The sequence below is a fragment of the Rhyacophila brunnea genome, unplaced genomic scaffold (genome assembly GCF_057557595.1).
Source record: "Rhyacophila brunnea isolate RB1 unplaced genomic scaffold, BYU_Rbru_1.0 scaffold_5, whole genome shotgun sequence".
NCBI classification, from domain to species: Eukaryota; Metazoa; Arthropoda; class Insecta; order Trichoptera; family Rhyacophilidae; genus Rhyacophila; species Rhyacophila brunnea.
Genome location: NW_028233170.1, coordinates 37,495,023 through 37,514,387, shown reverse-complemented (window position 1 = coordinate 37,514,387; position 19,365 = coordinate 37,495,023). Strand labels below are relative to the sequence as shown.

Here is a 19,365-nt window from a genome sequence, read left to right as displayed (position 1 = left end):
AAATTAGCTAAAGACGGCCAGTGACGTGCCGTGGGAGTAGGCAGAGCATGCGTTACATAGAGGCGGCATATTATTAAGCGCGACAAATGAAGAAATGAATACAAATATTATGACAACTTATGAATACAGTGGTGGTTTTCCAATACCAGACGTAGCGGTCGTCTCATTAGAACGTATTGACATCTTAGTTTAAAAAAATAACCAAAACATACAAAATACCGACACCATACTATTGTTGTACTGTAATATATATTATAATACATATTGTGATTGCAGTTTATGACACAGGCTAAATTTTTACAGAGTGCCTCCAAACCTGTTAGCGCCACAGACCTCCACGTACCTAAAACTACAACTATTTAAGAGCAGGTCTCGTAAAAACACTCTAATTTTCAATTTAAGATTTTTGGTGTATTTATCTGTGAAAGGTAAGTATAGCCAAAAATAAATAATAAAATTGATAGGTACGTAAGTACCTAACAAATATGAAAAGAATTTGATACCAAAAATTAAAAAAGAGATGGTATTCTAAGCCTGCTCAAGGGCGGCACTTTGCCTGAGTACGTCACTAAAGAAGATGGTTGATGGATTCCATAAATAATTTTATTTACATTATTAAAAAAAAACCGAGGAAACATTTTTTTGACTCAGACGTAGGTATAATAAAATAAGATAGGTACGTAGAGGTTATCTGGCTTTTTATTTCTTGTATAGATAATTTGGTCACATAATCAACAACAGTTTTTTAGTTTGACCATTGATACCATATTTTTTGTAAATTTGTCGCAATACCTACACAATAAAAGTGCTACATAATAACTGTCCGCATATTTCTTTATATAATTTACACTTTATTCATTGGGAGCAGAAATAATATTTTAAAACGTAAATAATCAATAAACCTTATCAGAATTAAATCATATATTTACAGAAAAATTAATACATGCACCTACCTATATGAATAAGTTAAAAATAAGATGAGATTTAAATAAGTACTCTGCCTTTTTTCCTAACGTCGATCTGTAACAATCTGATAACTAAGTACCTAATGAAGAAAACAGGAGCATTACGTAACTGTTTGTTCTGACAAGGGGTAGTGCATCTGACATTGGTGATGGCGATTGAGTGGGTTATAATTATTTTTAATAAAATTTCGATATATTCCTGTTACAATGGTGAATTTAGATAGACGTTGTAACATAAGTTCATAAAATAGTGTCTATTCAACCCATTCCTCATTCTTCTGTACTCTCACTGTGCATAGTAAGTATTTTTATATTATGTTTACCTACATCATTTTATTTTATAATTTGCTGCTTTAAAAAAATCTAAATGTCATGTTGTGAACATTTCAAATTGATAAATTGTAACTAACAGTAAAAGGAATGATCGGTGGGGCTTAGAATTAGGTCCTTAATCGGTATATAGAAGAATTAGATGGACCTCCTAGATCACTGGAGCTTGTGATTTCTCTACCCTTCTCTGTTCTCGGGATTCGTGAAATTAATGAATAGTTCATGCCCTGCTTCCAAATTTATTTTGATTGATTATTATAAATACACATGTGGTGAAGCATTCTTAAATTCTCTCGAAACTAGTTTTAAAATCTCGACAAACGAGAATCTCGAAATTTCATTTTAAAGAATTCGAGAGAAGATAATCAAGTAGGTATTCTATTTTTTTTCAGAATTGTCTATCACAACACATATGGTATTAGAAAAGCCACCAGACTAAATTGAGTACGAAAGGCGAAGGACCGGTCGCAATGGAGTGAAATGGAAAAGGCAAATCGTCAGCTGAATGCAGAACTATTCTAACTTACAATTGAAATATTTTGCAGAACAGTTTATTGAAACAGCCTACTTCAGTTATTTTTTATTTATATGGACAAGTGTATGCACCATTTTTTTCATCAATAATCCTACTAAAATATGATGTACTTATCCATTTATCCATAAAGATAATAAATAATTTCAGTAAGTTGTTTCAAAAATTTCAAATGTAAGTTAGAATAGTTCTGCATTCAGCTGACGAAATGTTAACGACGTTTGCAAGTTAAATAAGAAGAAGAGTAATAATAATATTCAAAATATTTTAAAATGAATTAATTGAATTAAATATTATTTAATACAAAGATTATTAAACCTGTTTGTAATAAAATTAATAAGCAATCGGATTACGATGATGGCATTATGATTCCATTCATTAGCTCAGCAGGTTAATGAATCGAGCTCATTTACACCTGTTATAATTAATTTCATACGTATTTAATATATAAATATTATTTGTTATTGAGGTTATTGATTGTAAGTGTGAGGTAAACGTCTCAGTGAATGATCTCTTGAACTGTGCAATCATAATGAACCCAAATCGAATCGTCACAAATTGAACGATTATTTAAATCGAATGCAGTGTAATTTCTATGATTTTTTTTCTGTTACTGAACTCCAAATTTTAAATCTCTCGATCATTATTCTGGTCATTTACTCTGAATAAAATTATACCGCATATGAACTACTAACATTTACCAAATAACTTAGTAATATAATAAAGTATGTTCAATCCTCATCTACATTAAAAAATATATATTTTGGACTATAGATTTTTAATAAGAAGCGTAAGATGGCTATGTTGTGTTATGTAATAATATGTACCTAGTCTTAATTAAATTTCAAATTAAAAATAATATTCTATTGTATTTAGTTAATTTGGATTAACGTATTTGATAAACAATTTTCATGGAGTATTTTAAGACAGGTGTAGAGTCCTTGTTATGAAATATAGCACAGGTACCTACTCAATTAGCCGTTACTGAGCGTTAAAATACGTGAAAAACGTTGAGCTGCAAGATTATTTTATACTTAAAATTTTCTGATAAAAGTCTGTTTAACATTTAAAAAGTTTTGACGAAGAAAGCACCCCCAATAATTTAATTTAACCCGTTGCTTTTGATAAATACTACTATTTGATGGTAGATATATATATTTATATATATATATATGATCACATATGCGTGTGAAATATGGACCCTTAGTAAAAGAGAGATCCAGAAACTTAGAGTAGCACAACGTGGTATGGAGAGGTGCATAACGCGAAAGGACAAGAAGATGAATGAGTGGATAAGGAAGCAGACAAGGGTTTGCGATGTAATAGAGTTTATTAAAAGCCTTAAATAGAGATGGGCTGGACACATAGCTCAAAGAAGAGACAATCGTTGGACAAATCTAGTCATCCAGTGGTATCCAAGAAGTACAAAACGTCCGCAAGGTAGACCTAGAGAGCGCTGGATCGATGCAATGATAAAGTTCTACGGAAGTACGTGGCAACGCAATGCACAGGACCAAGAGAAGTGGAAACAGCTTGAAGAGGCCTTCATCCAGCAATGGATAAATTCAGGCTGATGATGATGATATGTATATATATATAATAATAACTCTTCATAGAGTTGGATAACCTCCATGGAAATTGGTGTAATGAATCGTGCAGTGGGTATGCACTGTAGGGCAGTGGCTCGTGCTTTGGTTAATGCACTAGATATGTTTTGAATAAATATTTGACGTATCGTGAACAGTTACTAACATATTTCTCATTGTGACAACATCTGTGAATACAACGAATTTTTCACCGGTTACTGGACGATTTGTACTTCACGGATAATATATTTGTTTTTTTTTAATGTAAGTAGGTATATATAGATATAAGTTCTTCTGAAAATACTTATTTATTCATTCAATATTAAATTTAACTGTTGATATTGTTTCAATCAGCTATACATAAATAAAATTAAACATCCTAATGACATTGTAATATTTCAATGAGGTTATTTGTTATGAGTTATGAGTTATGACAATAAGTTTTAAAAACAATCTAATTAAATATAGGAGTAATAAGATAAGGTATCCTTTATTTTTATTGGTTAAGCACCAGCCATAGATGTGACGAAATGTTCAGTTTTAAAGCCGTGGATCGCGAGTAGAAATCGCGTGTTTGATATTTTTTTTATTTATTTATTTTATAATATGTATTTGGATGGATCCAAACATTGCCGACTCAAGTAGAAAGCCGATACATTCACAACGACTGGTCCTACTTTTTCTGCCCCTCCCGTTGTTGCCTATGGACGACCTGTCATTGCCTGTCATTGTTCTAAAGAGTGCTCATAGTGACGGGTCTGTCGTATTCACACAGGGAATGGTTTGATTTGGATAGATGAGTTACATGATAAATAATACACTAGAATTAACACACCTTCTACAAAAATGTAATGCATATATCAATGTTACATATTTTTTGGAAGTCGATATTACCACCGGATTTGTGTAAAGGATTAGTCTGACTTTGACAGCAGATGAATAACAGGAATGCATATTATTTATAAATAACACTGATAGTTAATATATTTGATTTAAGAATTTTTTATAATTCAATTTGAAACGAGAAAGGGCGAAGCAATATGTCAAGCAATCTGGGATCTGATTTTGACAACTGAACAGTGGACCACTCGTTGCTTGTGCAAAAAGATATGTTATCTAAAGAAGGCGCTGATTCAGACCATTATAGACCTAATAGGTTAGTCAGCAGTGAATAGTAATTTCTCCTAAAGGAGTCGGTCAATTCTTACATCGAAATGTAGAGGCTAATGTAGAGGATTATTTAGTAATTATTATATTATTATTTTTGCATATTAAAATATATTTTTGAAATACGAAATTTTAATATAAAATCGTACTTAAGTATTTATCTACATAATACTTATTTTAATATATTTAATTAAATAAAATCCAGAAAAGTATTATTAAAGTAATAGTAATTATCTATAGATAATATTTATACCCTAAATATTTGAAAATTTAATATTATTTCCATGTGCATTTTAAATTATATAAATAACGAATACTGCTACAACACAAAACATAATATGAACCTTAAATGAGCGATTATGACTAAATATTGGTATTGCAGAGAATTAGTTGTTAGCCGTTCATTCAATCCTTATTGAAGGGTTATAAGCAGAGAATACAGAATTAATGGGTACTGAAATATTATCTAACGTGCTTGGAGTAACAGGCAACCGATCTTGAGTGTGGAAGAATAAGGAATAAACTTAAACAGGTGTCAATAATACGTCATTCTAAGCTTGTCCTTCATTCTGCCAGTTGTTTTCAGTTTATGCACTGATGGTCATTCAATATTGGTGCATTTTAAGGTTTATCTACACCCTAATACACGTCGGTAATATGTGGCTCATTTTAGTAGGAAACTCGCTTATTCAAAACCCTACTTCAAAATGAAGTGTATTGAGCCTATTTGAATTCTATTTATTAATCTGTCGTGTGGCTATAATATAAATTGTGTTATTAGTAATGTATGTATCGATATTTATTTGATTATTTTATTGTATATAAAATTTAATTTGATTGTCCAGGTAGGTACATGATGCTGTAGTTTATATCGTCAAGCTGTTCTTATAATATTATGTATTTATTAATATTATATATTATATAATAAATACATAAAATATGAGATACGTAATGAATGAATTATTTTATTGCAAAAGTGATTAATATTTTACAAACCAATGATTTATAGAAGTTGTAAAATATCATTGAAATCAGTCTCTGATATCGTTCGTAATATCATAATGCATTCATCGCATTGCTAATTCAGAATTTCGCTATATTATTGTGCGAGGCTCATAAGAAAGGCTGTAGACATTATAATTTTATTGTGTGAGGTCCTCCGATTGGAGTGTGAGGTCAAGCAGATGGCTGAACGGTCAGAGGTCGGAGGGTTAAATTGCTCCAAGCGTCCCTCACACCTTCTGCTAAGCTACCCCGCACATTTGGTTACAGAAATATAAATATACAGGTTTGTGTTAGGAGGTATTTTTAAACTAATCTATAAAATATAGGTATTATGTTTAAAAAACAAAAAATTGGTTATTTCGTCATCAGGTAGAGTTTATATCCAACCATAATGCAGTTGCGAAGGGTGGAGGTAGGCTGTTAAGATCCGACATAAATAGTGCATACTAAACTTTGTCAGTCAAACGTATTTGTTTTCATTGAACTAAGATTACAATGTGTAGATATTATTTGTTAGTTTTTAAAATTCAATTATACCCTGCCTAATACAAACCATAGTAGATCATAGTAAAAAAATAGCCGTTTATCTATATCTAAAATTATACCATTTAAACATACATAATTTTAGATATTTTATAGATAGAAGAATATTTTTTATCGATGACGGTTAGGTTAGGCAGGGTTTAATGAATTGTAATATGTATTCTTAATTTAACCAAAACAAATTAGTATGACTGAAAAAGTGTTTAAGGTACTATTTTTATCGAATCGCCCATAGCATATCTAAACTATTCTGGTTCGGTTTAGGCAAGATAAATTGAATTAAAAAAAAAACTAACCAGCACCATCTGAAAAGTGTACCTATTCTTAGTTCAACGAAAACAAATAATCTTAACAGCCTACCTCCACCCTTCGCCGCTGCATCTTCCTTGGCGTTAAATTCCATGGTGGAGTCCACAAGTCTACAAGCGTCCTATACTGACTCATATCCCTCGCTTTTCCTCTCAAAGTGAGCCTTATTATACGGATTTATTATTTATGGCAATAATGCTGTAAAGTGTGAAAAAATGAATGAAAATTTGCAATATGCACTCGTATTTCAATGTGGTAGGGTTAATTTTTTGCATGCATTTTTTTCTGATAAAATATGCATATCTGAGGTGTTTTTGAATTATATATTATTTAAATGAAAACAACGTTATGAATTATGATTATATAATATAATATAGAATATTTATTTTGTGTTTTACCAAAGACAAAAATGATTTCCCAGATTCAAAAATAGAATTTCGATAAAATCAGTGACGAGGCACACTTAACAAAATGCTCGCACTCTATCAATGCAGCCGGCAATTTACACTGGAAGCTGTCTTCGATAAGATGCCACTTCTATAAATCATTTCGACCCATGAAAGAGGGATGGAAATACCGGTCCGTAAATCAAGCTGCACGCGAGGGAAGAAGATGAGGATACTTTATGGATTTATGTGGCCAGTGCGATGTAAATGAGAGGTGATTGACGTGTGGCATCATCATTTGTGCCAGTCACTCCTGAACGATTGTGGATTTCAAACTGTGAGTCATTTTGTTAGTGTATTTTGACAGTAAAATCTCGACTCCGTACAATGAAGTGATTTTGCTATTCTTTCGATTTGTTACGTTCAAATGATGGTAAGAAAAATATAATTCACGAAACATTCTTGAAATATATTTATAAGTAGGTATTTAATATTAAATAAATTAACGAAATAAATAATATTTTATTTTCAAGTACCATACGTATATAATTTTACCGAGGCTTTCACTGCGAACTCCTGTTATGTTGCCTCTTCTCCTATGAGTAATTTTATTTGATGCAGATAACCAATGACATTAATATGGACGAAGCATCTGGGGGAAAAAATGACACTCACTTTTTTGTCGGGTCTGCCGAATGGCATAATTTGTTCTAACGCCATTACAATAAAGGTGATATTGCTATAAATTCCCGATGCTTTTTGTTGGGTCTGCCGAATGGTTCGGTTCGAACGGGTTCGCTCAAATGAACATTGACACTAGAAACACTGTTCTAACGCCATTACAATAAAGGTCATATTGCTATAAATTCCCGATGCGTGATATCGCATGATGGAAATTGCGTGACGTCTGAATATATGTGTGCGAATGTCGCTATGCGCGAATTTACTTGCTAGCTACTGTATTGAGTGCGTTGTCCATTAATAATGTCATTGCAGATAACGCAATCGAGTCGTCAAAGGATTTAAAAAAGGGTCTTTAAACAGTTAAAATCAGTCATCATTAGACTATACAGTGCGTAAAGCGCTAGCCAGGAGCTCCGGGTTCGATTCCCAGTGAGTGAGGTCACAGTATATGTATTTGATTTTTCTCAAAGCCTGAGTGTTTGTTTCACTTTTATTACTAAATACACTACTGTTCACTACACTTCTATCATTGGGCCTCTTGTCCTGTTGTAGTGTTATAAAGAATATATAGTATGTATAATATAATATATATGTATAAACTAACGGACATAATCAGCCAAAGAAAGGCGCATCATGTGCCAAGAAAGGTGACGAAAAAACAGCCTTAGTGACATCCCTGCGAGGTATTCAGGTAATGTACCTACTGAATTAAGGTAGCCCGCAGCGCATTCTATATACGAACATTCTACTTTTGAACTTTCATGAATATATTTTTTTCGCCAGAGGCGCTATCAAATTGTATCTATTCTGAAGGTCAGTGAATGACAGATTAAAAATATTTTCATATTAGTTGTTCATGCAGGATAATAAGAATATATATTACAGGTAAGTTAAAATAATCAATTTTCATTATATTTAGGACTAATAAAATTGTATGGGCCGGTATTTCTAGTTTGTCGATAGAAGCAATATCCCAAGGAGCAGCTGGAATGGGAAACGATGGTGGTAGATTAGGGAGGGAAACATAAACGATGGTTCGTAATTATGTTAATGATATTGATATGAAAATAAAATATGCATAAAAAAATGAATTCATGTTGATGGATATTCCAACTTTTAGATTTGTTTCCATTTGGAACCACTGCGACGGTCCAATGTAGGGTGTTATTTTTTTACCTTGTATCCTCAGGTGGAAAGCTATGCTGCGCTGGCATGTGGTCAAGGAGGCCGTGGTAGACGTTGCGTCTGCCTTTGGATGTTATTTATTCTTCAGCCTTTATTTATTATCTTATTCGAGCGCGTCATTCGGAAAAAGAGCGGACAGGTGAGGACAGTAGGGACTATCGTTATTTGCAATTACTACTTACAAGGTTAGTTTTAACTTTTTAAAAAACTAAACTTTTTATTGATCCTATATTATGAAGCACTTTAACGATTTCTATAAATGAGTAAATTACTGTTAATGAATAGCTTTAAGGTTTTGAACTAATATTAATTAAATACGCACACTGCATTAATTTATTACAACATCGATATTAATTATTATAGACAAAAAAACACTATTGTTATAATTGTAAGTACTGTGTACCTACACAATAATATAAAGTTAAAATTTTAGCGGGTATCATGAACACCTGTTTCAGGGTCATTATAAAGTTTGTAATTGGTGAATTGAAAATCAACTTATATTGTATTACTAATTATTACAACATATTCATTTTGACAATAATATGGCACGTGACCATTGACGATGACCTAGGTACCTACTAATACCACCTCGTTTGTTAACTACAGTTTTTTGTTCTGAGTTAGCTAGCTATGTTCCGTAGATATTAAATAATATAATGTACCTAGTACGGGTAAATACAAACACAGAATAATGTATCAAAAATTTTTATTTATATTATGAGAATATTGGCAAAAATACATAGTTTTAAAGTAGTTACATACATAAGCAATATTGGTGAAACTAATTTATTAACGCAAGTAATTACATTTAAAGTTCAAATACTAAATTACTAGTTACAGAGTTGCGTACTTCTCATGAGAGTGGGAAGCAATGATTGGAAGAATCTGAAGCAAGAATGTAATTTTATAAAGCTCTTGAAGCCTGAGCTGCTAAACTATGTAGGCCTTATTTGAAATTTATCTCACCCGAGGCCGACTACATTCAGGTCGTGGTACTAAATTGCGATGGTAGTGCTAGTTATTGATTATCTTCAAATGCAATGCGGTAACATAATATATGCATTAAATGAAGATTTTTGATTATGTATTTCTAATTATTATAACCATTTATTTCAATATGCAATAATAATCACTTTCTACAAACAGTTAACCATATTACTTTTGATGTAGGTATGAATAATAATTAGTACTATTATTACAGTTTCGTGGCACGGCTTGTTGTACTTATACGCCAATGGGTCTATTCTATACACAATGTGGCTATCGACGGGTAAAGTAATAAATGTTATAACTTTATCATAAATTTATGTATCGAGGCGGTTAATTGTTACAATAAGTTAACCGTCTGATCTCAACTCTAAACTGTCAAAACTGTCTATTTCGCTCTAAAATTTAACACAAATAAGAGAGGGGCTGTTAAAACATAGCACTTTTAGACAGTTTAGACGGTTAGCTTATTGTTACTAGGGAATCCAATCCTGAGCCAAAATTCTGATCCCGGGATTTCGGGATTACAATTTGACAATCCCGGGATTGGCATTTTTTTCCATTGTTAATATATTTTTTTTATATTTACAAATAACATTGATAAAATCGGTCAAAAATAAATCTAGTATAATTTATACTATTTAAAACATTTATTGTCAATATTGTATCCGTTAAATCTTGGAAATACATAAGATTAATGGAGTAAATAATATTGTAATATAAATAACAATGTGAATTTAATATGAGATTGCTGTTTCTGATAGTAAAGACTTAATGAATGGGTTAGCGAGGTTTAAAATAGTAAAGCAAATCATGGTGTACTTATGGACTTTCCGCTTCATAAATCTAACTAGTCAGCCAAAAATATGAAACTGCCGTAAAGCGTATGAGATCATGTTGGAATTACTTTGTTGTAGTGCGAAGCATTGTTTTTTCCAATCTTTCTCATTTTTACTAATTTATGTAAAAAAGTAAAATGAATCGGCAACTTACATATGGGTATAAATTAAATTTCATTCAAACTCAGTTTATTTCTAATGTAGCTATTTGTTACTAACAAATAATCCAGTATATCGGGTATTTTCAAAATGTGTTTTCCGCTGTATTCCTGATAACCGAACAGTACCAGTATTTTTTCTGTTATATTTTCGTTTTTATTTTATTTTTCATAAAAATTGATGAAAAAAATCAATCCCGAAAGTTTCGGGATTATGTTTATCAATCCCGGGATTCATAGGTATCGAAAATAGCTCGGGATCTCGGGATTGGAATCCCTAATTGTTACAATTAACCGCTTCAATACATACATTTGATAAACTACCGTCGATAGTCGCCTCGTCTATAGAATGGCTGTGCTTGTGTTTATTCCATATATATATATATTACCTACTTGTAAATATTATTATTGGTAGGTAGTAATTTTAATTAGGTACAGCAGTATTATTTTTGTGGATACTTTTTATATTAAGGAATATAGAGAGAATTTTGAATTCAACTTATTTTAAAATTTGGTCGGCTTTAGTTAATTACCTTTTCAAAGGCTTTTATAGTTATTCATATAGACTAATTAGCTTTAATACGTTAATAATAAGCTGACGAACTTTTGATAATTGAAGATGAATTTCAATGAATTCATAATATTATTATTTGACAATGAAAAACAGTGTTTATGATTTGATGATTTCAAGGCGTCAACCACAGCGACATTCAAAATAATTTTTACTATCAATACAATTTTCGCAATATCAAATACCTATCGACTGCTAAAAAATGACAAGGCTACCAAAATAGCCACTTAAATAAGTGAGTAAATTGTCTTCAAGTTTCTAAGTTTATTGGCATTTCTTAATAGTGTTTTCTCCTCGTATTTTTCAAGTAACTACTATGTAATACGTCAATCAAATTAGAATGAAATGCTCCGTGAACCATTCGTTACTCAGTGTGTAACCGGGTTCAATATAAAACCTAATAATAATGAATTAGCTTCGTTTGTTTTTTGGGTTAAGTGTTTTATCACATGATAAAATAATAGTATGAAAACAATTTCTCATTGGAAATATCGAAATAGTAATAAACTAATCATAAACTAGAGAATTTATATTTGTCTTGAGGTATTGTGTGTAAGTATATAGTTTTTTTTTCTATACATAAATGCTACTAAATAGTTTGTCAGATATTATATTTAAAAAAATGACCAACCGTCTCGCAACCAAGCCAATAGCATGGTAAATTTATCGCATTTTCTATCGATCTATGCTCTGGACTGGCCTTGAACAAAATGTCTCAAGAAAGGTCACCACTAAGATAACACGTGTAAACTACAGCTAAAATATGGTTTCGATTTGATAGTGCAGTATGCTGCATATTCCATATATTATAGAAGCGACAATCAGTGGGTCTATTCTATGCTTATCGGCCGCTAAAGTGATAAAGTGAAAAATATTATCAAACTTAGGGTAGGTTTGTATCAAAATATTAGCACTTATTGTAACAATTACACGAAGCCGGTTTTTATTGTTGCAATAAGTGCTATATTTTAACAGCACCTATCTTGCTGCTGTTAAAATATCGCACTTATTGCAACAATAAAAACCGGCTTCGTGTAATTGTTACAATAAGTGCTAATATTTTGATACAAACCTACCCTAAGTTTGATACTATTTATCAATTTAGTGTTCGATAAGTATAGAATAGACCCACAGATGTTGGTATATCTACCCACGCTTATATCGCAAAACAACGAGGAGGCGAGGGTTGTAATTCCGCAAATTGCTGCTGTGACATTCGCATCCATGATACAACGGTCAGTGTACAGGCGGCTCTCGTGGTGCACTGCGTAAAGCAGTTGCCTTCCACCCGAGAGTTCTGGGTTCGATTCCCAGTCAGGACACAATATTTATGTGTTTTTCTCAAAGCCTGGGTGTTTGTGATTGTTAAAAATTACTAACAACCACCTTGTACGAAAAAGCAAGGACATGGTTATTAATAATTATAAAAAAAAATGGTCAGTCTACAGGTGTATTTTTATTTGTTCGCAATATGAAAATAACGATAAAAAACTGCGATTAATTTTGATTTATTAACAAAAATGGTCCTTTAACGCATTATAATGTGTATTCTTACATTAACTGTAAATTTTCAGCGGTTAGGGATTACAGTACTTTTCGTTAATGGACGTCTTTGAGATTGATACATATCTTCTTCTTAATTTAAAAATATAGTTGGTATAGATACTAATTACCCAATTAAAAAAAAACATCTCAAAACAATGAAGTGATATTATTTAAGTGTAAAGAATTTTAAATACTGTTCCTCAACATGCATAAGTACAATTGGAAAGTGTTCGGTACGTAGGACTTATGTACATTGTTTTTAACTATGTCAAGGCCACAGAACAGATAATAAATAGAATATCGATAGGTTATATTCAATACGCCGCACCGCAAGAGCAGTTTTCAGTATTCGAGGTAAAACGTATTCTTGACACGTGTGTAAGTTTAGCCCGGCTTCTTCCTTACTCGAGTCGGTTACCTGCTTCGCCTTACCCGTTATGTATTTCAGTTCCCATTATTTCTGAGTTCGCTGGTCAAGGCTGAATTTATTCTTCAAAAGGACCTGTGCTACATGTCGGACATTAAAATATAGGTATCTGAATATTTAAAACTGAATTTAATTTGTGTAACCTAATCTAAAAATCAGTTAATTTATTTTCTAGATACCAGGTTCTTTACCACCGAACAGATAAATTAATAGAAATATAAAACCAGTCACAATAGACAAAGATAGTCTCTGACAAGTCCTGAAATATTATAGATATTGAATGCGCGTTTCGTTTACATAAAAAAAACTTTAAAGCATATTATAATACAGACGTAGACTAATGAAAATAACATAATATGTTAGAGTTATCCCCATATTTCTCCATACTCGAGAATTAAACTTTGATTCAGCCTCACCCAGAGGTCAGAATCCAACTCATCTACTTTTATTTTTGTGTTACCTGGTCTTTACCATTTCTGGCCCCCTTATGCTTTAACAGTAATCCCTTTTTCCATAATGTAGTAATACGAACACATGTTTTATAACAATAATAATCCTATACGTAATAACTATAAATTTTACCGCCCCTTTTCTCAATGGAACATTGTATGTATGTAAGAGTTTCAGAAAACACCTCAATTATCATTATTGTATCGCAGATTATCTCAAGAATGAAATCACAGTGCTAGTAGTGATGGGGCACAGATTTTCTCTGGCAGTATTATTTAAACACCATCTAAGTATAGGGGCGTTCCTTCAATGTCGATTCATTTCATACCTAACTAACAAGACAGTTTTGCCAACTCATTGCATTCCCAACTCTACGTCATCTCCTCTCGTACAATCTGATATGATGTGTGATGCAGTGGCTTACATATACCTATGAAATAATAATAGTATGGTGATGACGATATGTTTTTTTTTTGTTGTTAATTAATAGTAATTACAGTTGTCAGTTTGATTCGATCCTTGACCCGGTTGGAAGTTACTACGTGAAAAAATGCCCTTTTTGGTATGTAGTTTTGAAATATTTGTTATTTAATAAGCAATTAAGTAACTATATATTTATATATAATATTTGTTTGCAACAACCAAAGTTTTGAACACAATTTGAATAATATTAGACACATAGATCTAACGCAAAATTAATTAAAAAATATAAAACTTTAAATGAATACTTATTACCGATAGGTAAAAATTTAACCTTCTCTTTTTTTTCCTCGGAGTTTTTATTAGATTAATCGAAAAGCCTAAAGTGCGGGAATTGAAAATCTTTACGCACTTTTCTTAGTTTATAAAACGATCTGATGTGTCCTCCAGTAGGTATATAAAAGTCAAACTATACTCACATTGTTAGAATAGAGTAAATATTTATATAGAAATATTAATAAAGCTAAGATTTATATATTTTAAAAATGCACAATAAAATAATGCCAGAGTCAAATCCAATTATGGTGTTTTATAAATAATAATATGGCACAACATTTTATTATGTATAAAATAAACCATCGATACTTAAAAATACATTGATATAATTTTAATAAACAAAAAAATGTTAAAAAGTATCAAACTTATAAAATAATAATTGGAAGGAATGAAATAAATGCTTTTAATTGGTTATACAGTATAATGTGGATCTGGACCGCCTCATGAAGAGGACGTTTGTTAACAGTTTTTGTTTTACTGGAAACCTATCTTAGTCACTTGCTAAGTTGCCTGTTAGTTCCATACTCTGGGTCCAAACGCATATTTAAAAACCACATATTGTGAATTTTTTCCAGTCCCGCAATTCAAACCCAGACCTACGGCATTATAAGTCTGACGTATAGCTGCTGCTCGGCCATCGTGGGCGAAATAACTTCTTGCAATAAACTGGCTATCAACTGTATCAAATTTCTCATATAATTAATTTATTTTACTATTTCAAATACCAGTAATCTATATCGTGTAGCAATTAAGTATTTATTTAAAGCTATACTTCAGTTGAGGCATGGTCTAAAAAGATCGTGGCTAGGCGATGCGCGGATTATGCAAATGACGCCTGCCGAACGAAATATAATTTGTCATAAAAATCCAACATGCGTCCATTTAATGTTATGTTTATTGTTATATTACTAATAATAATAGTATATTCATTGACATATTTTCTTTTTTAAGTACATACGTAAAGTTTTTTAGTCATCTTTACACGATTTAAGAATATTTTCATCCTACGCCATGACAAAACAAATCGACGTGCGCACACCTCGACTATCGGTCTCCTATTGGCGACGAGTGAGAAATTTCGTCGCACCTACTGTTGAAAATTATTTGCCGTTTCACTGAAGTACGATCTTAAGGTAATTATTTAAAACGCATACGAAACAAGTAACTTACAAAATTATATACCTAAACTCCTAAACGAATGGTTGACGAAAACAATTAAGTTTTTTTGATTTGTCTGAATAAATACGTTTTTATTACAATCCACAAAGCGACAGGCTTTTATGTACTATAAGATAAGGCGAATGTCATTCATTTTAATTTAAAAAAAAAATATTAGCTATGTTTTATTATTTCGTCGTATTATTAAGTACCTAGAACTTAACTTTAATGTACGCCACTGATGTAAGATGTGTGATGTGGATTCATACCTACACAATTACGATGAATTACCGTTAATGAGAGGCGCAAGCGTGTCTCGAATTCTCACATTGATTTAATTATGACTACAAATAAATACTGCTGTCTCATAATATTTAAATAGAGATATCTTTTTAGCTGTTTTAGTATACACTACAATAAACAATCTATTTTATTAGAAACTTCGTAGAGATACAAGGATTAATGAATACATCGTATTCAATGAATAATTATGCCCGTATGTTTACAGTCTAAGCATTTAAATATGGTACTTACATTCATTATAAAATATTTATTTATAATGTATAAAATTTGCAGAAATAGTTAACACTGTCATCAAAATGAGGTAGGATCTAATAAAAAGTTAGATATTTGTACTAAGATGACAAATACCAAATATTTTTATCAGACTGTAAGCCCAGTTGCACATACAAACTCGTCTCGATTGCAAGATGTCAAATCTGTTTATGGGATTTTGTTGGCATTCACAAAAGACACAGGTTCATCCTTTTTGGTAGAAAAAAACATCAGCTTGTCGCACGTAACCAATTTCACTCGACATGTGCCGCAGTAGAATAGAAAAATGTTGCATCGCCGTTTGTGGAGATGCTGTTTTTAATTCGTTTCGGTTAGCTGCATAACGTCACCACTCGGCGAGTTAGAGAGTTGCAATATTGCTGGCGAATTTAATTTATGAGCGTGTCTCAGTCGAGACAAATATGTGCGACCGGTTTAGCAGTATTTTACAGGATACCAAAAATGTTTTGAAATCGGTGAGTCAAAATATTCTAAATATCACTTTATTCGAAAATAAGAGTGATTGGAATTCCCTTTTATATGTATGTACTATTTTTCTTTGTTATGAAGATTTTTCATTATTTATTATTTAGGGCCTATTTCTAGACTAATTCTAATTTGGTGAGCGGCAGATAAATAGTGTGTGGTTACTAAGTAGTTTGGCGATATTATAAAATTATTTATATAATATTCACAATAAAGAGAAGGACAGTTAGTAAAATGTATCATGCAATTGCAAGATAAATAATATATTATTATCGATTATTTCTAGTGATGCTCCCCACCTATGGCATATATGGACCGTACGCCACTGGCCAATACATTCATTTCAATTATTCAATTGTTTATTTTGTTAAGATATCAATATATACCTAATGATGTAAATGAAATTGAATAACTTTGTTAAAACTATCACATTTTCAGGGTAACTTACTCTCCTTGTTGGATATGGTACAACGAGTATTATAATAAAGTTAAGACATGAAAATTGAGACTCACCTGCCCTGAGAGCATCCATCGGTACAGAAGGGTAAGGTATTGAGTAAGGATACCCTTCCTTGCGAAGAGTCTTTGGCTTCCTCCTTGGTCTGTACTTGTAGTCTGGGTGTTCCTTCATGTGTAAGGCTCGCAGGCGTTTTGCTTCATCGATGAATGGCCGCTTTTCGTCTTCGCTCAGGAGTTTCCATTCGGCACCTGTATAACGAATAATAATTTAATAAAACAACTATTTTTATTTTTTATTAATATTTAGATATTATGACTGTTATATAGAAGAAAATCCTTGACTGGACATGATGGCTTTGCTGGCAGGTAATTACTACTTTTTCAATTTTATTACTACCTACATATTATTTGGTCCTCTGTTCCGTGGGAAACTTTAAACTTAAAGTCATGTAAATTCAGTCAAAACACACTTGCATGCACGACGATCTCAGTATTGGGTAACTACTTCTGTGGCGTTGTTAGTAATACTAATTACAAGATAAAAAGAACTTTTTATATACAACGTTTTTAAATTTTCTGTTGAACCATATAAACTTGACTTGACTAGCTTAAACGATCAAAAAAATTTGTACCTACTTGATAGAAATAATACTGAAATGTCATTTTGACATATCATATTGATTCCCATAGTAACGCACCTAAATATTAATAATTTGGTTGTTAGGACCCCAGACCTATCCCCTAGCAACCAATAATGGTGTCGAAATAACTTTTCATACAAAACAGAATTAACTGAAAATGAATTCAATTCTACTTAAAGATGGCTTAAAGTAATAAAAAAATGCATTGGCATCGTGTTTTGATATATTCTAAAAGTTTCAAATGTCTAGCTAGTCCGAAAGTTAGTTAAAAATCGATTCCAAGATTTGTACCGGACAGAGAACAACTGGACAAATAAGAATACGAGCTAAGAAAAACGTTGTAAAAAATGTTGTAATAAAAAAAATACTGGTGCTTCACATTTAAATGTAGGGTCACGTGATACACCTGATTAAGACCAGGTATGGTGCTAGGCGGTTATGGCTTAGTGAGGCTAATAACCTCAATATTCTGTGGTAATTAATAGTAACAATTCGTATATTTGCAATTTAGTTCACATTATAGCATCTATTTGATAATGAGTGTTCTGGCATTTAAAGACAACTGTGTAATTTTATATTATGCAGCTGTTAGCGGTATATTTTTTTGTATTGTATCGAGATAATAAACACAAAATCAATATGGCGAATTGAATAGAATTGTCCGGCAGATGATAGATATCAAGAATCCATGTAAGGTCAGCCTCGATTCAACCGATAATAATAACATCGTACCTAGATTCTTTTAAACTACCTATCAAACTACCAGGATTATGCAAGGGGTGTTGGTTAAACTAATTAAAAACCTATTATCTTAGTATTTACTTCAAAAATCATGTGGAATTGAAAAAAAATGTGGTGAATAATCCTGGATAATTTCTATATCTAATTGAAATCGTACTCGTAATTCTACATACTTCTAGTCAATAAACAAACAGTAAGAAATATTTAAGAATATCATTCTAAAATCAGCTGAGACATTATGATGAAATCATTATTTTTGCTAATATATAAGAAGTTAACGAACATAAGTTGTAAATATGAATATATTTATATGATAATAGTGATGAGAACTGAAATACCTAAGGTTATGGAGTAACATGCAACCAATCTCGAGTGTTTAAGAACATGGGATAAACTTAATCACGTGTCAAGAATATGATTGTTCTTGTTCTGACAACTGCTCTCGGTTTATACACTGACGCTCATTCAATATTGGTGTGTTTGAAAGTTGCAATACACACTATTGCACGTCTATAATGTGTGGTTCATTTTCGTTGGACACGCACATTCAAAACCCTAAATGTAGTAATACCCATCAAAATGTAGTGTATTAGGGTAGGTACCTATAGCCTAGCGGAATTCTATGTATTAATCTGTTCTGTGGCTGTTAGTCATTCACTCAATATCAGTGATTAAAATAAACATGTTAATTACACCCAGACACATAATTTAAACTACCAATCTAAAATAGCTACTGCGATGAAAGAATGATTTGATATAACACGAAATTAATAGTTTATAATATTATATTAGTCTTACAAATGCACTTTAAAGAATTTTTTTAAAAAACCTCATAATATGAAGATTGAGTCTAAATATATTAAAAAATCAAGCAGAACTATAGTTATCTGCTAACGC

The 19,365-nt window shown here is 31.6% G+C and overlaps 1 protein-coding gene across 2 annotated transcripts in view; it reads right to left on the bottom strand.

The window, feature by feature from the left end:
- The window catches only part of LOC147066362 (uncharacterized), a 126,641-nt gene that overhangs the window by 54,167 nt on the left and 53,109 nt on the right, over positions 1-19,365 (bottom strand). For both annotated transcript variants that reach the window (XM_085955499.1, XM_085955500.1), the window contains exon 3: positions 17,141-17,335. In XM_085955499.1, the coding sequence (XP_085811625.1) occupies positions 17,141-17,335 (195 nt within the window). The remainder of the gene's footprint in view (positions 1-17,140; positions 17,336-19,365) is intronic.